Genomic DNA, 22739 nt, shown 5'->3' with positions numbered 1-22739 from the left:
CATGCGCTACCACGCCCAGCTGATTTTTTGATTTATTGTAGAGATGAGGTCGCGCTGCCCCGGCGGGTCTCAAACCCGCAGGCTCAGGCAATCCACTCATCTCAGCCTCCCAAAGGCGCAGGATTACAGGCTGAGCCACCGAGCCCAGTTTAGTAATGCTATTACTATATTAGTTTAGAAATGACTTCCTAGCAAAATTCAGTGTATTAATAACCCATTTCAAATGATTTTACTAATGACATTGGGCCATGAGATTTTTTTTTTTTTTTTTTTTTTGAGTTGGAGTCTCACTCTGTCACCCAGACTGGAGTGCAATGGCCGCTCCCGGCCACCGCAGCCTCGACCTGCTGGGCTCCAGCGATCCTTCCACCTCAGCCTTCCTCCTCAGCCTTCCAAGTAGCTGGAATTACAGGCATGCGCTACCACTCCCGGCTGATTTTTTGATTTATTGTAGAGATGAGGTCTCGCTGCCCAGGCGGGTCTTGAACCTGCAGGCTCAGGCAATTCACTCACCTCAGCCTCCCAAAGGCGCGGGATTACAGGCTGAGCCACCGAGCCCGGCAAGGGCCATGATATTTTATAGAAAAGTATGAAGAAGGGTTAGAATGTTTCTAAACTCATTTTTTCTTGAATAATGCTAAACTAATATAGGTTTTCACATGGATTTCAGAAACTGAATGCTTTTCCATCTTCCTGAGGAAGAAAAAAATAGACTTCAGAGACATGTGGAGCTGATGTCTATTAATGAAAATCCAAAGCTTTTAGCCTATTATTTCAGCCATCAGTGTGGTAAAAGTGCCACAATCCTCATGGAGGGTGTAGAAGTTGTGTAGCAAACTAAAGTGCATACGAGTATAGATTCCTTGCTGTTATTTAAGGCATTTAACCTGCCCAACAGTTCTGATAGATTCTAATTCTGAAGTGGTTCCAGAATTTTCTCTAGGTATTGAAACTGTATCCTTAGGTAGCCAGATTCAGCTTACATGTAAAAAAAAAAAAAAGCTTTAAAATAACTTTTCCTTTATAAGAACTATTTTCCTGATTCCCAAATTGAAGAGAATGATAGTCAGTGTGGGAGTTGAAAATAATCATTTCTGTTATTGGCTTAATTCTGTGGATATTATTTATAGTTGTCCAACCTGTAACACTGACCAAGCTTTATGATATCTCCATAGAGACTGCCTTGGCCTATTTAAAGTGTTGTTTCTTTGGGGTGGGAGCAGTAGGCCAAGTTCAAGTCCCAACTCGGAATTTGTATGTGTCTCTTTTGAAGGGGGGAAGGGACTCTGGAATATGAATTATCTTCACTTGTTAATCCTGAACATGCTTCTGACTCATGAGTGGCAGCAGTCATGGGAGCAACTCCAGCCTTTCTCAGCAGATGTCACTGTTACTGTGTATGTTGAAGTATTTACAAAGGAAAAAAAGAAACAAATGACTAATAATAGAGTTCATGTTTATCAATTAAATATATTTAACAACATATATTTAACATTTTCTTGACTAATACCTTCTTTATATTTAAGGGATTTAGTATCTTTTAGACTTGAAGTGATTACTAAGTTTAAGATGACGTAGCAGCTTCGGATGAAGAATGCTGTGTTTTGTCTTTGCCCAAATTGAATCTGAATCATATTTCTGCTTTCATTGCCATTGTAATTTTCTGGCAACTGAAAGTTAACTTAAGTCTGATTCCTTATTAATGAAACTTGACTTTATTCAGGTATTCGGGGGATTTTTAGAAGATGCTTTGCTTCATGAAATTAGATTTTTTTCCCTCACTTTTCCACCCTTTTACAAATGGTATTATTAAAATTAAATTAACTTGGTAATGATCCTATGTTTCCTCACTGAGAAAAGTTTTTACTAATTGTAATCAAATATTTGATAGCTCTTAATTTTTCATAATTAGGAAATTGAGTTAAATATAAATAGGAAAGGAATTTTTAAATAAGTGACTTTGTTCTCTGTTGGAATTAATGTAATTTCTCAAAGCCAATAATTTTTATTTATTTGTCTTAATAACTCCTGGTTTGAATTAAGTTTCCTTGAAAAAATGTTTTGCAGGTTAATGAATCAAAAACTATTTTAAAACTTTGCGATTTTGGATCAGCTTCACATGTCGCAGATAATGACATAACGCCTTATCTTGTCAGTAGATTTTATCGTGCTCCTGAAATTAGTAAGTTTCTTAATGTTCTTTTACCTGGGCCTTCATATATGGTGGAAACAGCATATTTAATGTCTAAGCACTGTTTTCCATCACACTTAAGCAGCTGTACGAGTTCATTCATAAGGAAGGGAACCATAGCAAGTTCATCCTTCTCAGGTGGAATGAAGGTAGTTGTGACAGGAGTCTTGATCATGTCGGACAAGAGTAGCAAAGCAGTTGTGGAAAATCCTCGACTTTAGAAGACTGCTCTTGATTGTTCAAGGTCTGATTATCACATTTATGGACTGTATGGGACCTTTGTTTTTTCTTTTCCTGTTGCCTTAATTGAGGCTCATTAGCAAGCACCTCAGCCAAAGGTGAAATGAAAAAAGAGAAGGAATATATATATATATATTATTTTACCCCTTCAGTTCCTCTTCCACATCTTCATTTTTTAAATTTTTAAAGAGTTTCTGTTAAGAATTAGTGGGAAAGACTTGAAAATAATTGTATTAAGATTGTAGATACAGTCCAAGCTAAGTTAATCCCCCCATAATGAAAATAAAAATTTAGTCATTTATTTTTGTCTTCATATACTAAAACTTTCATTTTGTTTTCAGTTATAGGTAAAAGCTATGACTATGGTATAGATATGTGGTCTGTAGGTTGTACCTTATATGAACTCTATACTGGAAAAATTTTATTTCCTGGCAAAACCAATAACCATATGCTGAAGTTGGCCATGGATCTCAAAGGAAAGATGCCAAATAAGGTAGGACATTAGCATAAGCTTACCTTTTCAAGGTCTTAGTTTCTTATAAATCAATAAACTACTCACACTTTATGACTAGGGAGCTAGAAATTTCAGAGGGTTGGATCAGTGGCTAACATAATTTCTTACCTTCTTTCCCATTTTTGTTACTTAAATTGATGGTTCTGATCAGCATCAGAAGAGACACGCATTTTTCAATGATGGGCAGAGAAGCAGCACTATTCTTGGGACCTTTCTTTAAAAGTTATGAGTATGTTTGTGAGATAGAATGAAAAAAGATGCAGATCAGGCTAAAGTTTAGGGAATTTCTTAGTGGTCAGAGAATGAATAGATGAATATTGTAAGAGGAACTTGATGGCAATCAGTTGATTAAAGATTGGAGGTTATTGGGGAAAGCATGGTACCAAGAAAATTGAGATGACAGCTAACTCATTGGTGCTTTAGCTACAATGCCAATTTATGTATAACATGAAGCAAGAACTTTAGGCATGTATTAAAGTGTCTGAGGGCCATGTCTTAGCTTTTTAAGATTTCAGCTTATTTTGGTAAGTTTCTGAATGATTTACAGATTTTTCTCCTGATAGGTCAGAAGTCATGGTTTCTAGATATTGTCCGAATGCTGTTATGTTGGACTTGTTGAGAAGAAGTGACACTGAAATTAACTATATTGGTATTTGTTTTAATGAAGTCTGACCTGTATCATATTATGGCTGTTGGAACATACTTTGTAAAATGTCACTAGGTTTCCTAACTGCCAAGTTTTAAAAAAGCCTCAATTGTGTAATATTTTTAAGAGTAAATAACAAATGATTTTAAGTCTTTAATTCCCAATTTTCAAAAGTGAAAACACAACTCAATGTTACTGGTTTAAGTCACTGCCTGGGAAAATATAACTTCTTACTATTAAGTAGTTTTAGGTACAGCACTTTACTAGCGCTTTCAAAGATGTTAATAAATTCCCGAGAGCAAGGGAATCTGAGATCAAGCAAACCCACAGAGATTAAATAATATATTTGTGTGACTTATATGTATTAAATTGTTAGTAGGCCATACTGTTTCGTAATAGTTCAAAATCCAAGTTTTTGTTTTATTTTGTAGATGATTCGGAAAGGTGTATTCAAAGACCAACATTTTGATCAAAATCTCAACTTCATGTACATAGAAGTTGATAAAGTAACAGAGAGGGTAAGTCTGCTTTAAGTGCTCCATTAGTTATTAAAAGAACACTAAAAGTAATTCTTTTTCACTTTTGGCCAGTTCTTGAATAAAGCACATCAGGCTATGGAAAATATGAAGGAATTTTAATGGTTTTCTAGTGTAATAAAGTCGTATTTCGGCCCTCGTCACCTCTCTCCTGGATTACTTTCTTGATCTGGCTTCTCACCCAGCTTTTATACAGCTGGAGTGATCTTTCTGAAAACAAATTGTTACTCTCCCTGCTTAAAACCATTTGTTGGCTCCCTGTTACTTATAAGATAATATTTGAGTTCTTCAGAATGATAAATCAAGTTCTTCATAATATGAACTCTGCCTTCCTAACCAGTTTCCCCTCCTCACTGTACTCCATAAATCTCATCGTTCCACACTTGACCAGAAGGCATGCTAGCTTAGACCTCTGTTCTTTGCTAACAGACTTCCCTGAGCTTACTTGTTTCCTATGCTGTCTCATTCCCTAAAAAAAGAAATTTTTTGACTAAAAGCTTCACCTGAAATATGTGTTCTATGTGAGCCTTTCTAAAACTTACGGGTTAAAGTAATATTTTCTTATTCTGCCTTATCTTTGTCAGAGTACTTCGTAAACACATCATGGTATCAACTTGTTTTCATGTCTGTCTCTTACCATTTCATGAAAAAGAAAGTACAATTCACACAGCGTGCTTACTGTTGGTTTTCATTGCTAACTTGAGGTTGACCTTTTTCATTTAAATTTTTCTATTGCTTCTTGAAAAGATGTAGATAGAGAAAGCAACATAAAATGTTAAATGTGTACATGATAATGACAGGGACCCATACTGAGAAATGCATTGTTGGATGCTTTTATCATTGTGTGAACATCATAGGACGTACTTACACAAACCTAGATGGTGCAGCCTGCGGCACACCTGGGCTAAATGGTACAGCTTATTCCTTCTAGGCTGCAACCTGTACAGCAGGTTATTGTACTCAATACTATAGGCAGTTGTGACAAATAAATATTTGTGTCTCTATACATAGAAAAGGGTTAGTACAAACACGATATTCTAATCTTATGGGACCCATTGTGTATGCAGTCTGTTGTTGCCCAAAATGTTATTATGAAGCACATGACTGTATGTGTATTTTTATATCTGTGTATTTTTGATAGACTCCAAAATAGTCTGCTTTAAGTTATACATGTTTAGTAGCTTATTTAGAGATATGCATTTTAAAAATTATTTTTAGGAGAAAGTTACTGTTATGAGCACCATTAATCCAACTAAGGACCTGTTGGCTGACTTGATTGGGTGCCAGAGACTTCCTGAAGACCAACGTAAAAAAGTACACCAGCTAAAGGACTTGTTGGACCAGATCCTAATGTTGGACCCTGCTAAACGAATTAGCATCAACCAGGCCCTACAGCATGCCTTCATCCAGGAAAAAATTTAAGCGAGATGAAGAAACTCCAAGGGTTTGAGTAATTAAATACAAAGACTGAAGAAATTTCACAGCAGTTTATTAATGTATATAAACTTATAAATATTTCTCCAGCAAATTTGAGGAAGCATGATATATTTGAATTAACACCAAGGGTGATATTTCTTTTAGAAATGTTAGTTAATCTGTTTTGTGTCTTATGTGAAATTTCACTGTAGAACTGTTTTAATTGCCAAGACTGCACAAAATTACAGTGCTAATGTATATGATTGCAGTTCACATAAAAGACAAAAAAGCATCTGTTATAAAATGAGTAGTAATATTGGGTGGTTGATTTGTTTTTAGCAGACTTGGCTTCATTTTGGTCTTCAGATTAAATGGCCAGCATAAATGCTGTTTATATTCACGTTTTCCTAGGTGTGTGTGTGCAGGCCACAGCAGCATGCCCTTGGTGTAGTCAGTGCCGAAAGGGGGTCTGTTCCTTCTTGAGCCTGCCTGCAGGGATGGTCTCCTCTTTTAAAGCAGGTTGTGTACAACATTCAGTACACTGAAGGTAAGCTAAACCATCAACATCACTGGTGTTTTAAGATGTTATTTTATTGGAACAATTGACAAATGAGGGATATTAGCTTTGTGGCAGAATTCCCTGCATGTGTGGTAACTGATCTTATTTTATTTTTTGGCATTGCAACTGTGGCATAGTTACAATTTCTGTTCTGTTCATTACATTTAAAATTGGAAGAGTACGCGCTTGATGGATAGAGCGCCTTCAGTGTACTGTTTCTTAATAACTTTACTTTTTTAAAATCAACTTGCTATAGACTTTATATACATTTTGTTAAATACAGTTCCTAGTGACATAGAAACAATGCGTAGTTTTCATTTACTAATTACAAATCTTGAGGCCTAATTCTGAAAGTCCTCATATTTAAAGGTTAGATAGACAACGTAATGAAATTTTTAACTATTTGTATGTCATTTTGGAAGTGTACTGCTTTATGGTAAAAGTGTTTTTCATTTGTTCATTGTTTTCATTATTTGTGATCATGTTGTCTTTCAATACAGGCATAAACCTTCCACTCTTGAACAAAGCAGCTGCTTTTTAAAAGCGGTAATTGCTTCTTTACCTTTTATTTCTTTTGTAAATGAAGCTTTTCTTTAAGAATGTGACTTTAAAGTGTTGTCTATTGCATAAAACAGTTGACACTCACTTATTGTAAAGTGAAGATTGTTCTACTGCATGTGAAGTGGACCATGCAGATTTCTGTATGTTCTCAGTATGCATCACTAGATAATAAAGTCTTTTTTGTGAACAAGGCATTTGTAGCCATTTTTAAAAGATTTTGTCTTCAGTGCTGGTAAGTCAGGTAAACCATAAATAGTTAAAAGCAACCTTTTGGTTTTTTTTGTTTTTTTGAAAATCTTTAGTTGAAAGCATTATTTATTAAAGATGTAAACCTAGCCAAAAGTTTATCATTTATTAATGATTAGGATCCTAATTATTTCATCAAAAATCTACAAATATTGTCAGCTTTCAGTGTAGTGAGATTATTCCTGTAGGTTATAGGTATAATTCAGGATTTAACTAATGTTTCTGCTATTTTCTCACTTTTCCTTTTGATGGTGCGGAAAGAGAAAAAGGAAAACGGGGCACAGGCCATTCAACGCGTTCTCCAAGGGGTCTGATTTGCTGAGACACCAGCTTCACCTTCTTAACAAGGTTATTTCTGACAGCATGTGTAGATAAACATTTAGCAACAATTTAAAACAAAGTCATGTAAATCAGCTTGGTTGTGCAACACAAAGGAATTCGTACTTTTAACATGATGGAAGAGAATTTTTGAAAGTGTGTGTAATTTTTTCTGTTTGGGGGGTAAATTAATGTTTGTCTCCCTGAGAAATATGAAAAATAATCAGATTTTAGGAGTTTAATATTTTAAAATTGTAAATGGGATTTTTTTATTCACCCAGGCACCTAATTACAACAAGCATGCACATTTTGGTGCATTCAAGAATGGAAAATCAGAATAGCAGCATTCTCCTGGTGGGTTTTGCTCCATTTAAAGACATGAAATGAACTCCAGCCAGGAAGGTGATAGATGATATAATAAGCCAACTCTGAGCCTACACCCCGTGTCTCCATGGTTTAGACTTTAAAATAAATACAAGGTGATTTTCATCTTCAGGTAGAGTGAAGCCTTTTAAATAAGGCATCACAGGTGCAGCTTTCACCTTAATGAAATGGGTAGTGATTTTCCCACCATTATTTACCTTATTCTAGTGATAATATGCTGCATATTCAATTCTTTTGTAGTTATTTTCACTTGAAATAGTTAACATTTTGATGCTTTTGGTGATGTTTCTGGCTTCATGATATATAATTTTTTAAGTAAGTTATTTAATTTCCATTAGAAACAGTTCATCTTATGCCTTCAAAATTATTACCTATTCTTTAAGAAACAAAGTTGCTTGTTACTTGTTCTTTGTGTTTTAGGTGCAGCTCAGTGGAAGATGATGGCAACCAGAAGACATGAGCTAAGGTTTCTGTCCTATAAAAGATTTAAAAAAAGAATCCTTCATTTAGTTTTTGTCTAATTTTTTAGTTTTCAGCATTATGATTTGGGTTTCATTAGTGTTTGGTATTTAGAATAGTAGTGCTAATGTGGTGTTCATCTGTAAAGTGCTTGTTTTAATCATACTTCCTGCCTCTCCCCCTCTTCCCTAATTCCTGTTCCCCTAAAATAATAGTAGCCAAATTTAGTGATATAAAAGACTGTTGGATGGTGGTATTTCACATAACACATCGTTGTCAAAATTGGTGGTAAAACAGCAGCCACCAAAATGGCATATGTCTAAAAGTAGTCTTCAGCTTTAGGAAGTTGCAAAAGAATAGAAACTGGAATCTTAACACAATTCCGCTCCTTTAGTATCTATTCACCAGTTTACCCTTTAGTAACCTTGTTTTTAACAAGCAGTCCAGTCTTAAAGTCGACAGAATATTCAGAGCCATTGTCAGTTTCTCTTAAGGGAGATGAGAAATGTGATACTGTAGACTTTTTATATTTGCAAATTTTGCATATCTAGACTTATCTATTTGATAGGAACCCAATAAACTCTTATATACATATACATGATGCCATTAGAATATGTAATATTTGTATAATGGTATGTGGTAGAGGTAGTGCAATGTAGTATCCTCAGTTCCATCTTTGCATTCCTCCTACTATGATAAAAATTACATATTTTATCATTGTTTGTAAGCAGATCTCTAGCTGTGTGGGTAGAAATAAAATCTCTAAAACAATTGGATCACACACATTAAAATTTAGGTCAAGTAGTTAAGAAATGCCCTTTTAAATGTTGGGGATAGAAGCCATATATTCAATATGTAATTTCCCTTCTTTAGTTGTAGTGAGGTTATTACCAATTGGTCGTAAATGTTTCTTAATAGTATCCTAGTTCTAGCATATAATTCAACATGAATTGTATCATTCTCCTAGATGGAATGTCTTATAATAATATTCACAACAAATTCATTTGTGTTTTTTACATGTCAGTAATATACACTAAAGTGACTTGAAAATGTTTTCCAGTTATTTTGGTAGATATTATGGCATCCTTAATTTTTTTTCTCCTTCTATATATAGGGTAAGGGACTGTTCTTCTGAAGAATCTTTCCATTTAGTGATCAAGATATGGACAGCAGATCTCTGAAAGTGCTCAATGTATATCCCAATTGTTCGTGGTACCATCTGAATTGTAACTTGCATTTTAGCAATGCATGTTCCCAGTGGACTTATTGGGAAACTTAATAAAATAAAATTTGCCTCTTGTTACCATATTGTCTCTTGGTTTTTTTATTTAGCATGAGTTTGGATTTTCCTCACAAACATCAAAACATTTTTAAAACATTAAGTGCAGAACACCAAAGCATGTGTTATTGGTATTTCTGTTACATGTATTTCTGCTTTGGCTTTCTTAGTAGTTGAAACACAGTAATGAGCTGAGTCCCTGTTTTTAAAGATACAAATAAATCGGTTCATTGCCAGTGTGGAAGCCTGACACATCTTGAGCTCTCAAGTCTGCCCACTCCTTATTCTTTTGAGGAACTGTTTTCGACTTTTAAGAACAGTGAATAAAAAAAATAAGGACAGGGAAGTTATGTGAATCTCTAGTGCATACAAAGCAGAAATAGAGCAGAGGGGTCAAAATGGCTTTGTAGGATACACCCCTTGCTGAGTGGCAGGTAAAGATGAGTCTGCTTGAGTCCTTGGTTTCTAGGAATTGGATCAAATGGCACTGGTTCTACACCCTTCTTGTAAAGGCCTGGTTGTGATTTTCTTGGACCGGCAGGGGACCGGCTGCGTAATTACCTATCTCAGGTGGCTGTGAGATCATTGTATCCCATACACTTTAGGGAAAGTAGTATGTAGGGCATACTGGTTGAGGACCTTTCACACATGGCTTTCTATGATTAGAAAGATTTGAACTGAGGATCCAGCAAAGCCAAGAAATATCAGTTACTGGAAACCTAAACATGGGTGTTTATGAGCAAACCAAGTTAAATAGTCCTTACCAAGTTTGTTATAAACTGACAAATGTTTTCTTCTTTAAAGATAATGGTAGAAGTTGACTTCCAACTGATCTGAAAAATAGCCAAGTATTTTGTTTCTTAGTTCATTTTTCAGTTTTTGCCTCAGTGGTAAACTTTTCACTGAATTATTATGTATTGCCTATTTGAATCAAGTCTTTCCCCCATCAGTCTTTAGGATGAACTTGAGATGGTACATCTCTAGGCCCTGCATACTTGTAGCTTCTGGCCTCATTCCCTTTGTCTGTGGCCACTCCTGCTCCTGGCCTCCTTGAAAGCTAGTCTGTGTCTTTATTACTCCACTCCGTTTTCTTGTACTTGGCACATGCCTTTCAAGAAACAGGATGTTAATATGTCAGCTAATAGTTGACTGGGTGCAGTGGCTCACGCCTATAATCCCAGCGACTTTGGGAGGCCATGGTGAGAGTTTGCTTGAGCTCACAGGTTCAAGACCAGCCTGGGTAACTTGGCGAGACCTCACCTCTACGATAAGTCAAAAAAATTAACTGGGCATGGTGGCACTTGCCTGTAGTTCCAGCTACTTGGAAGACTCAGGCTGAAGGATCACTTGAGCCCAGCAGATCAAGGCTGCAGTGGTCGTGAGCATGCCACTGCACACTAGCCTGGGTGACAGAGTGAGACTCCAACTCAAAAAATAACTAATAGTTATTCCTGCACTTAGAATTAATGCTAAGGAGGCTCTTTCTTGAACTGGTCTGCCCTCCTGTATCACTCATTTCCCCAATGTATTTTGTGAATACTTGATAGGTGCCAGGCACTTTTACTACTAGTCACTTGATCTTCATGTGAACATATGAGAGAAAAATGTTCTACATATTTAACAAATCAGAAAAAACGAGGTTAAGGAGACGACTGAAGGTGTTAGAGCTGTTAAGTGGCAGAACCTAGGTACCAATTTAGACAGTCTGGCAATGGAGCCAGCATTTGTAAGCACTAAGTCATGCATAACAGTCAATGACTGGAAAAGTCCATTTGTCAATCAGATATTTTTAGAAGAGTATCTACTGCCTGCCAAGAAACTGGTGAACAAAACAAAGCATGTCCCTTCTCAAGGTTGTACAAATCAAAAACAATATTTGGACCCTGAAGCTGAGAAAATCCAGGTCGGTAAAGATGGTAGGAATGAGAGTGGAAGGCCAGGAGCAGTGGCTCAAGCCTGTAATCCCAGCACTTTGGGAGGCCGAGTTGAGAGGATTGCCTGAGCCCACGCATTTTAGAACAGCCTGGTCAACTTGGCGAGACCTCATTTCTACCGTAAAAATAGAAAAATTAGCCGGGTATGGCAGCGTGTGCCTGTAGTTCCAGCTATTTGGAAGGCTGAGGCAGAAGGATGGCCTGAGCCCAGCAGGTCAAGGCTGGGGTGTGGTGGCCATGAGCGTACCACTGCATTCCAGCCTGGGCGACCGAGGGAGACTCCCAACTTTGGGGGGTGGGGAGAAATAAGAGTGAATACACAGGGCTGGTCAAAAATAAAATTCAGGAGTCAATAATTAGAATAAAGATGGTTGAGAAACAAGTCATTGAGTGAAAATATCCGTGTTTGCATTAGCAATTTTGTGTGATACTATACCACTTTGGATTAATGAGACCAATCGTGTGGGATACAGGTAAAATTCCATTATATTAAAATGGGCACAGTTGCTCACACCTGTAATCCCAACACTGGGCCCAGTTGCTCACACCTGTAATGCCAACACTTTGGGAGGCAGAGGTGAGAGGACCGCCTGAGCCCAGTGGTTCAAGATCTGCCTGGGCAACTTGGCAAGACTTCGTCTTTACAATAAATTAAAAACCTAGCTGGGTGTGGTGGTGTGTGCCTGTAGTTGCAGCTACTTGAAAGCCCAGGCAGAGGAATCGCCTGGGTCCGGCAGGTTGAGGCTGCAGTAGCCATGAGCATGGCACTGCACTCCAGCCTGGGCGCAAGTCTTTAAAAAAAAGACTTCCAAAAAAAAAAAGGCTAACCAGTTATGTCAGGATGTCCAACCCATGGGCCACATGTGGCCCAAGACAGTAATACAGCTCCACAAACTCTTAATATCGTGTTTTCTAGCATTTATGTTCTTCATGACCCCATGCATAGTTTCATTTTTGAAGTTCAAGTCACACCTTATTCACAACATCACTTTTTGGCAGAACATAAATTTGTGAGCAAAATCCAAACATTTCTGACAACCACCTTGAGAACCCACTAAAAATTGTGACCACTTCATCAAACCAGATATTGGTAGATTCGTTTTACAAAAGCAAGGCCAAAGTTCCCACTAGTTTTATTTTTCTAAATTTTGTAATATAAGAAAATAAAGTCTTATGTATATACACTAAGCATATTGTATAATTTATATGCAGCCCAAGACAATTGCTCTTTACTCACTGTGGCTCAGGGAAGCCAAAAGGTTGGACACCCCTGAATTATGATTATTTTCAATCTCTGTATTATTATTCTACTTTGAAATTAACCTAAAAACTAAGCATGCTGACTCCTGCCTCTAAGAAAACTATTTGAGCCTTAACTTGTTAGTAAAGGTAGAAAAGCTACAGTTACTCTCTTCAACATTTAAGTTGTTCTTTAATCCACCCATCCCTATCTCAAAATATTTTTTCATTTGGGGGAATGATACCCAAAAACTTAGTGGCTGACTTGGTTAGTGGGGTTAGGGAGTGGGAGAGGCCTTTTCATTTGGTACGTTTGGGTGATGTTTGAAGTTTTACTCATGTTATTTTTTAATGTTTAAGAAAAATTAATTTGAATTCACCAACCCTCCACTTAAAAACCAAAGCACAGTATACCCCCCAAATATCCCCTTCTCTAGTTTATGTATGTTAACATTGCGTTTACGTTTTCCAAAGTCTGATCCAAGAACCACCTGCATTTAAATCCCCTGGAGTTTTTGTTTATATGTATCCATGGATACCACCCCCTAAAATTGTTTTGGTTGGCCTGCAATAGAAGCCAGGACTCTGATTCTTAGGAGTAAAGTTTGTCAATCATGTAGTTTCCTTTTTTTTTTTTTTAAACCAGTTAATGAGTTAAGCTTTAGCTGTATGAGTGTATGAGTTCCAACTAACCAGGTTTAAGACATCTAGCCTTGGGAAAAATTCCAGTAACCTGACATTCTGGCTTCTCTGGACAGTGATCTTATCTAATTTTCCTTTCAACATTGTAAATCTATTAGGTATAAGTGGAAGAGAGTTATTTCACATGTAAACCTGTAGGTGGCCCCAAAGAGAATTATCTTCCATATATATAACAAAGGCCTATTAATAAAGAATTTGTAAGGATTTAGGAGGATCTAATATATTTAACACAACAATTCTTTAGCTTTTAAGGACCAAAAAATGCCCCAAGAATAGGTCAAATGATACATTTGTGGAGATAGAAGGGGGAAAAAAGTACACAAAAATCACGGATAGAGAGAACTACAACTCTTATGACTAATAAAAATGCAATAAAAACTATGACAGCAATAAATCAATTATACCATTTATTGATAGAATTATACTAGGAAACAATCACTACAGAAGATGAGTCTTTTGAATCAGTCTAAGTGAAACATTTCTTTGAAACAAAATATGCAAAAGATTATCAAATAAGTCAGAATAGAAGCCCTTTTGATTTATATATAGATTTATATATAGATACCTCAGCAGTGATTCCCACAAATTTCACTCCATATCACATCAAGCAATTGTTCTGTATGATTTTTTGGGGGTTTAATACCTGTATCTCAGAATAATCCACCATATTTTAGTCAGGTTTCTTGGAAACGATTTGCTCACACTGAGATGTGTGAAAGAAAAGTTATTTTTGGTCAACGGGTAAGCACTTATCCTTAGCAATAAAGGAAGGTGACAAACAGTTTAGCTTCTGAATATAAAATGGTCTATTTAACCCTATATTTTTTCGGTAAAATTTCTTTTTGGTCCTTGGTGCCTTAGTTTCGTCCTTCTGGTTTCCAGGAAAAGACAGAGGTACAGGTGAAACTGGCACTGGAGATCTTTGTGGCAGACATCTTGTGGTGACCATTTTAATCAGTGATTGAGTTGCTTGGGAAGTAGTAGGCTTGGATGAGAGTTCTTGGCATTGATTTAAGGTAGAATATTTGGGATTCTTAAAATAATCGTAAGTTGCAAACAATTGTTTTGTGCTGGGTGAACTTTTTAGAGATGGTGGTATATAATTCCATTTGTATTTGCTAGCATTGCTCCAATTCCATTTTGAAGCATTTTTCTCAAGCTTGCAAGAAACAGAATTTTTTTTTTCTTGACTTTTATCTATACAAGATATCTGAAGACTCAAGGAGTCAGATAGTTTTGGCTGTATCACTTTTGGTATAGCTTTGGAGGAAGAAGGTCGTTCAGTAACTGCTGGAGTACAGAAAGTAGTTTGTAGTCTTGGCCTCTCTTTTTGTATAGTCGTATGTTGTAATCTTTCCAGTTCCAGTAAGCGAGTTATCAAATGTTCAGTAGAGCTTTCTGGAGGTTCCACTGTTGCCTTCCAATTTTCAGATTTTGAGAGGGCTAATTTGTGCAAGTCCAGAGTATTGAAAGGAGGAGGGAGAAAATCAGAATATGGAAATACTTCATTTGGTTCCTCGGTAAAAGGTTCTTCAACATTTTCTATTGTTTCTGGCTTTAAGTTCAGGTCCATCTTTTTAAAATAGCCGAGCAAAGTATCATTTGCTTTCTCATTTTCTGATAAATCACTTTCATCTGTTAAATTTTCTTCCACACTGCTGTTTCCATATTTCAAATTCCAATTTGGAGCAGGTAAAGTTTCACCATTGTTATTTTCTACAGCTGAATGTGAATTAACATGAATCTCATTTCTGTCTTTAAAAAAGTCTCCATTAGCATAGGGCCAGCAGAGAACCAGTGGCATTGGCAGTCCAGGGTACAGACCAACTTGCTTAGCAACTGAAGTGCTTAATGAGTGGTTCAGAGTGAAGAGCCTTACAGGACTGGTTACACTAAAACCAGTTTCCACTGAAGATGTTTTGAATTCCCTTGAAAAAAAATAATTTAACTAATGAATGGCTTATTGACTAAAATTAAAATGCTATTAAAATAATATGATTAAATAAATTTTACCAAAGATTGGTTAATATTTCATTCCCAGTAGCATATGTGTTTCTAGCTATCTGTAACAAAAATATGTTAATTTCCAAATATGCTAATTATATACAACTACATAAATTTTTTAAAGTATAGAATAAAATATTAACTGTGGGGATTCCTTTGTTCAAGCACAAGTGACCAGATTATGACACCAAAAATGGCTAACTGTAGCTATTAATAGACAATAGGTTAAGACCACTTCATCAAATAAAAATTCAAATTAATTTTTCTGTAGTTATTCTAACAAAAAAGGAAATAAACAATGTCCATCAAACAAAAATTATCTCAGATACAGTCTTTAGTAATTTTCAATCTCATGGTGCTCTTCTATTTTAGGAATAATATTTTCTAGTATTATGTTAAAATGAGAACTGTAAAAAAGCCAGGCCACAGAATACTGACTTCCTAGTTAGTTTTTGTTTTTCATTTTTTTAATTTATTTACTTATTTATTTTTTTTTTTTGAGTTGAAGTCTCACTCTGTCGCCCAGACTGGAGTGCAGTGGCACGCTCCCAGCCACTGCTGGGCTCCAGCGATCCTTCCGCCTCAGCCTTTCGAGTAGCCGGAACGACAGGCGTGCATTACCACGCCCAGCTAATTTTTGATTTATTGTAGAGATGAAGTCTCACCAAGTTGCCCAGGCGGGTCTCAAACCCACAAGCTCTGGCAATCCACTCACCTCAGCCTCCCAAGGCGTGGGATTACAGGCTGAGCCACCGAGCCCAGCTTAGTTTTTGTTTTTTAAAGATAACTAGAAATACTTACATTAAAAGATTTAATACATTAGTTGACAGTATCAATATCCTCTTGCTTCTTTTAAGACCAGCTGACATTAAAGATAAAGTAATCTACAAGAGCTTTGAAAATATTCTCTATGCAAAATGACATTTAATTCATTTAGTTAAATACTAGGTACACTGTCTTGCCTTTGAAAAATCACATTAAATTGACAACTGTTAATAGACACAAGTCCATGTAGTATACTAAACAGTGTTAAATCTGGAAGTGGAAGGTGGAGGTTTGAACCCCTCGAAACAGGAAGTGAACAAAATGAAATAGTAATACCTACCTTGGAGGTAGTCTGAAAAGCAAAGCAATGTATATGATAATTGTTATCATTACTTTTATTCTTTTTACTTGTTGATGGTATATTGAGGAAGAAAATCTTAATAAAATATTTTATTGATACCAAACTTTTATCCTGCCAACACTGTTAAGCCCACCTAATATTTATAGCAAATACCTAACAAATATTGTTGTTTAGGCCTCACAACAACCTCATGAGATAGATACTTTTATTTTATACCTTTTACAGATAAGGAAACTGAGGTGTAGAGTAGCTAAGATCACACATCTACTAAGTGGCAGATCTGGGATTTGAACCCAGGTAGGTGGTAGAATCCCAAGCCTGTGGTCCTACCCACTGTATTCTACTGCTCCAATTTGTTTACTCCTCTGCTATTAGGATAAAACTCAATCGCTTCATTTGATCTCTTAACTTGAAATCCCTGTTCCTGAGTTCTTTCTCATAAAAATAGACTTTCTTATCCCCATCAGCACCAACATTCCTTTAATCACCACAATAGCACTCCTTGGTTCCTCCCTTGAATTTTAACAGAAGGTGAGATTTACCCTAGGCCTCACAGAGAGAAAATCCTCTGACTAGGAAATGGCTGCTATCAAGTGAACCACTCTATCGCTAAAACTGGATAAAAGAGAGGCATGGAACTCAGGATCCATGAACTGAGACACTATGTTAAAGTGCCACAAAGCAGTGCTCAATAAATGTTAATTTCCAAATGCTACTAGTCTGTGTTTTTAGCATGCATTCTAGCTTCTAATGAACAATGAAGTTTAAAAACCAAAAATGCTCATTCAAACCCAGTTAAGGTCCAAGAAGCAACATACTGTAGTGGCCCATAAGCATGGACCAAACTACTTTTACATCCCAGTTCTACAATTCACTAATTCTGTGACTGGGCAAGTTACTTAGCTTATCACTGTGCCTCAACACCCCTATCTGTAAAATAGGGATGATGGTAACAGTCTCTAACTTACAAGAATGGTGTGAGAGTTATATGAGTTAATACATGTAGGGAATTAAAATGGTTCCTGACTCATGGAATACTGCTTTCTGATTACAGTTCTTTTCCCTTCAATGAGAAGCTCAAACTCTGTTCATCTAACCCTTCACTGTAAGGTTGTGGTCAATTCTTAGCTCTTACCTATTCAATAATCCTTTGGTGTCTGCAGCCACTTTCTATTTTAGTGTGAATTTCTATAATTCTGGTTGTTCGTGGTTCTTGTATTTCAAATAGCTAACTCATCTGTATTTAAATTTATTTCAGTAACTTAAGGTGTTACAAAAATAAATGTTAGCTTACCTATTCTCCATGGTACTTCCTTCATTAAGAGGATAACTCCATAACCGAAATATCCCGTTTATTATTCTGATAATAGAAAAATCATAAACAGTATTTAAGCAACTGCATACATTCTTTTAAAATAACATTTTAAGAGTATGAAGAATAAAGCCTCATCTGTGTTCTTTTGTGAGTATGCTCCAACAAATTAAGCTCTAACATTAGTTGCTCTACAGGAATTTCCAAATGGTTCTATAAAGCCCTAGAAGACTTTTAAACATAATATATCTGTTCCCTATTCTCCTAAGAATGTATAGTTTTTATTCTAACCAAGGAATATATAGTAAAGTTCAATGATACGCTTTTCATACATTAAGAAATCATTTTTTTCTGATTTCATCATGAATTAGTATAATCTATTATAAATACCAATAATGTTAATTAATGAGCCCTGAATATCACTAAGATTGTCTTTATTTTACAGTTAAGTATTTTATGTTTTGATCAAAAAAGATAAACAGAAAGATCCATTTTCTACTACTTTGAACTAGATATTGATAATTTCAACTGCTTCAAGACATCTTAAGACTGAGACTACTTTCCTTGTGATGATGACAAAAAAACTCTATACTTACTTCAATGCCAATTTAATTATATGAGGGGAACCCAAAAAAGCAAATTTATTTATTTTAAAAGTATGTATTTATTCTTACACGTTTAAACGTCAGTCACCTTCAAAGTATTGGTTGGTGCAATACACCAATCAAGATGCTTTTTCCACTGCTCAAAACAGTTTTTGAACTTGTCAGTTTTGATGTCTTTCAGTGCTGCCGTTTTTTTTGTTGTGTTGTTTCACCTCTTACACATTGGTCAAACAATTCCCTTTGAGGACTTTTCTCATCCAAGGAAATAACAAAAAAAAGGCGCTCAGGGTGACTACGGAGGATGGGGCCCAGGGATCATGCTGTTTTTGGTCAAGAATTGCTGAACACTCAGCAAGGTGTGGGCAGGTGCATTGTCATGGTAGAAGAACCAGTCACCTGTGTGCCACAACTCAGGATGTTTCTTCCATAAATTGTAACACAAAACTTCCATATAAAAACTTTGGTTGACCATTTGGTCCAGGGGCCTGCCCTCCAAAAAGATAATTCTGGTTTTTTGGGGTCTTCCTCATAGTTTATACTGAAAAAACTTAATGTAGCAAAATATTGATTTAAAGACCAATTTGCACCCTGTAAAATGTTATAGCTTTGACTTGTTTGAAGAACTCTACAGAAATGGAATTTAACATCTAACTTTGATGAAGGAAATTTAAAGAACATACATATAATTTTAATATAATGTTTTGTGAATAAATTAAAACCAAATATTTATCCTTACCTTGTTAATTTTGCCTGAAAGAATATGTATGAAAAAATGACAATTAATAATTACATCAAACTGGTTCTATTCAAAACAAGCCCCCTTAATACAAGTGGTTATTTCAGTATAAATATGCGCATCTAGGATCTCTTACCACCTGCTGCACTATCCCTTCCAGGAGGACAGTCTTCAGGAACACATACTTCTGAATCCAAATCCTAGTGAGATAAGTTCTAAAATAATATTTGTTTTAGGATAAATTCAAGAAAACTTACAAAGCTCAAGCAAATAATATTAACATGTTCTTTAAGTAAAGTATGACAAAAAACGCAAAGCTTCATGACCCCTCTCCTTCATTATAAGGATACTATCAGCATCGCTGAGACAAATGTAAGTTTCTTTTATCAAATTCTTATCAGCTTAATAGTACCTGTTATTCAAGAAAGATTTTTACAATAATTTGTGATTTCATTCTCATTTTGTTAACAGTAATGACATGGGTTTTCAAAATTAACTTTTAAAAATGTAATCAAATGTCCTGTTCAGTGTGTCCCTTACACCATGGCACATTCACCAAATTTTCTGTATCTGAATACCAGATCTGACCATCGACCACAGAAATTTTTGAATCCTCACAACATATTCAATACTAAACAGCCCACTACTCATTCTGAATTCAAAAGAAAGCAAAAAAAAAACGGGGGCGGGGGAGGTACTTAAGTCTGTTAAGTATTTGTGCTCCAGACATTGTACAGAGTGCTATGGGGGAAAATGTGGGGTGTGTGTGTAGAGAGGATTTTAATAATTCATTCTGGAAAAGGGAAAGTGAAGAGTTTATTAGTTTGTAATGCAGTACTTTTTAGGAATGAACTCGGTTGTTTTCTCTCTCAAATAAGAAAAAAAAACATTTGGCGGGGCACAGTGGCTCACGCTTGTAATTCCAGTACTTTGGGAGGATTGCTTGAACTCAGGACTTCAAGACCAGCCTGGGCAACACAGCAAGACCTAGTCTCTACAAAAAGATAAGAAAAAAAAATTAGCTGGGCATGATGGTGTGTGGCTGTAGTCCCAGCTACTTGGGAGGGAGAGGTGGAAGGATCGCCTGAGGCCAGGATGTCAAGGCTGTAGTGAGCAGTGATCATGCGACTGCATACTAGCCTGGGTAACAGCGTGGGACCCCAACTCAAAAAAAGAAAAAGTAAAAAAAAAAAACTTTTGTAAATTAAACTTTAAGCAAATGAGATGTTAAGTATTATTCAGTATCCTCTCTACCGGGAACAGGAAGAAGTAAGCTTCAATACAGCATGAGGGCTTAATTTATCCACAGAGAGGAATCTTCTTATAGGAATGGTAATTGAACATTGGAAGGGAGGCTGCAGATTATCTTTCTCTGAGGGTTTTTGAAAAATAAAATTAATTCTAAGCTCTCTTATATGGATGAAGTGAAGTCTCTACATGAGAATCAACTCAGAAGCTTTTCAAAAATAATAGTGGTAAATATACATAATACATATAAAATATAGATTTATATATATACACATACACACACACACACACACACACACACACTCTAGATTCTGATTCAGTAGGATGAGGGTGAAGCCCAGTTATTTGTATTTTAAAGATCCTTTAGGGCTGAGTGGGTTAGCTCAGGCCTGTAATCCCAGCACTTTGGAGGGTTGAGAAGGGAGGACTGCTTGAGCCTAGGAATTCAGGACCAGCCTGGGCAACATAGAAAGACCTCATCTAGCATGGTGGCACAAGTCTGTAGCCCCAGCTACAGGGGAGGCTGAGGTAGAAAGATTGCCTGAACCCAGGAGGTTGAGGCTGCAGTGAGCCAGGCTCGCACTACTGCACTCCAGACCAAAAAAAAATCCTTTTGTAGCTCACAAATGTGATGAATGGGTTTTCCTGCTCACGTCTGAGATGTACCCCCTGCCCTCAAACCTTATTATGGGTTGGCATATTACCTGTGCCAAACAAAGGAGGGAAAAACAAACAAACAAAAACAACTCCCCAGTGGATTCAAGCTTCTTTCAGCTATGTAATCCTGGCAGACAAATGTACAAGATAGATGCACATTGGAGAGAAATATTCTTACTTTAAAGTGGTAAAGAAAAGTTGATGAAAACTGCGCCGTTGAGGTCATACAATAAAATTAATATAACCAAATTTGTCAACTGGTAAGGAAGGCTAGCCAACTAAACATAAAGTCAGCTAGTTTGCAAATTTCTTAAGGTTTGAGACTTGAATATATTTTTTGATATCCCACGTGCCTTACATATATTTTTCACAAGGTATGTGTGAGAAAATTAAAAAGTAAGCACTGCCTGATTGGTAACAAGGCAGCATTTTTAATGCAATTCACTTGAAACAAGAAATGTTTTCAGATTTGAAGAATAGCTGGTTAACTTTCCCACTATTAAAATAAATAAAAATTTGCTCTCCCAAATGTGCCAAGAGGAAAACTCAGGACAAACTGATAACACAAAAGCAGCCAAGGAATCACCACAGGAAGACTCACATTTAAGCAGCAGGAGCTGTGCCCCAATGCTCAAGTTCAACAGCATCTTGCCATACCTCATGAGACATGTGTGACACAGGTAAGTTGGTGCCACTGTTCTCATAATTTCTTTTCCCCATTTTGTAGTGGCTGCTCCTCTGTTTCTTTAAAATCCTACACAGGTTGTGAGAACATTTATAAGTAAGGTTAAGCTTTTATAAAAAAGAAAGCATGAGTTCTGACTTCCCATCTAAAAGAGGTTAAGATGATGACTGGAAAGCAGCAGAGAGGGATTATCAGGGCAGGGGTTAACAGGATGAAATCAACTAGAAACACAGAGCAAGCCAGACTCTCCCCCCACCCCCAAAAGGGGCACAGACAAGCAAACTGGAGGATCTAACTAACAGAAGATTAGGAAATGAAACTCAGAGGTGAGAAAGGAGACATCAGAGAAAACGATGTAATTCAAACTGGAAAAAAATACAGTGAATTAAGTGGACCGTAAAGTCTGCTTTTAATCCTTCAAAACAAGTGTTCCATTTGAAAGCAGGTCTTAAATCTTACATACAGGTAGAACAAGCGCCCCAGGCATGTCTCAGGGTTGGGACTTCTTTATACTTTTTGATATCCTTTACCTAAAAGACCCACAGGACCAAACAATACTTTCCACACCAAACTCTCAAGGAGCCTAAAACACCCACTATCGTTTAAAGTATTAGAGAACAGGATAGGATAACAAGTAATCACTGGATCAAGGTATGGCCATCTGGAAAGAATCACACATTAACGTCACCGCAGTAATCAAAATATTTGCTAATAATTTGCTATTTATTGTCTCCTAGAGAAAGGTGTGTCCTAAAGAAACAGATACAATTCAGGTAGGTTTTCAACACACATGAATCGATCCACCTGCTATGAGATGCCAGGCACCGGGTTTGAAGACTGCAGAAGGAAAAAGGCTGCCAAGTCGGTGGCTGCCTGGGCCACCAAGGTGTGTGCCCTGGAGGGCACCCAGCACGGGAAAAGGCCACCACACCCGGAGGAGGGGCCTGGAGACAAGGCCTTCGTGACTGCGAATCCTGGGAAAGAGGGGCCAGACGGCGGGGGTCGCGTGTCTGCAGGGCGGGGTGCCCTTTCCCCTGGGCTGTGGCCGGCCGGAGTGGGGGGCAGGCCACGCGCGGCGGGAGCGGGCTCGCGGCCCGCGGGGTCTCGGGCCTCTTGGCCCACGGCGCCGCGCGCGCGCTCCC

At 36.9% G+C, this 22739-nt stretch overlaps 2 protein-coding genes across 11 annotated transcripts in view; one reads left to right on the top strand and one right to left on the bottom strand.

Annotated features, from left to right (window-relative positions):
* PRPF4B (pre-mRNA processing factor 4B) overlaps positions 1-9376 on the top strand; it is a 40233-nt gene extending 30857 nt beyond the window's left edge. Inside the window, exons 12-21 of one of the 9 annotated variants that reach the window (XM_021710379.1) lie at positions 2068-2182; positions 2773-2924; positions 4023-4109; positions 5346-5623; positions 5955-6090; positions 6603-6648; positions 7171-7257; positions 7509-7581; positions 8032-8077; positions 9185-9376. In XM_021710379.1, coding sequence (XP_021566054.1) covers positions 2068-2182; positions 2773-2924; positions 4023-4109; positions 5346-5549 — 558 coding nt within the window. In that variant the 3' untranslated portion in view covers positions 5550-5623; positions 5955-6090; positions 6603-6648; ... (2 more) ...; positions 8032-8077; positions 9185-9376. Of the gene's footprint in view, positions 1-2067; positions 2183-2772; positions 2925-4022; positions 4110-5345; positions 7258-7508; positions 7582-8031; positions 8121-9184 lie in introns of those variants that run through there. The other 8 variants (XM_021710378.1, XM_008054102.1, XM_008054096.1 and 5 more) reach the window with 8 other exon arrangements.
* Positions 9377-13618: 4242 nt separating this feature from the next.
* On the bottom strand, positions 13619-21624 carry FAM217A (family with sequence similarity 217 member A). 2 transcript variants are annotated; one of them, XM_008054049.1, is made up of 5 exons: positions 21570-21624; positions 19144-19222; positions 19008-19021; positions 17649-17714; positions 13619-15152 (listed from the first exon to the last, which is right to left on the bottom strand). In XM_008054049.1, exons 1-5 carry the CDS (start codon positions 21614-21616, stop codon positions 13949-13951), a joined length of 1410 nt encoding a protein of 469 aa, XP_008052240.1. In that variant the 5' UTR covers positions 21617-21624; the 3' UTR covers positions 13619-13948. The 2 variants fall into 2 exon arrangements, with proteins under 2 accessions (XP_008052240.1, XP_008052245.1); XM_008054054.1 differs by having other exon boundaries at positions 19144-19207; positions 21570-21593.
* Positions 21625-22739: the final 1115 nt, after the last annotated feature.

Source organism: Carlito syrichta, unplaced genomic scaffold (assembly GCF_000164805.1).
Source record: "Carlito syrichta isolate Samal-C Ts95f unplaced genomic scaffold, Tarsius_syrichta-2.0.1 Scaffold77358, whole genome shotgun sequence".
Taxonomy (NCBI): Eukaryota; Metazoa; Chordata; class Mammalia; order Primates; family Tarsiidae; genus Carlito; species Carlito syrichta.
This window is presented reverse-complemented; position numbering and strand designations above follow the sequence as displayed.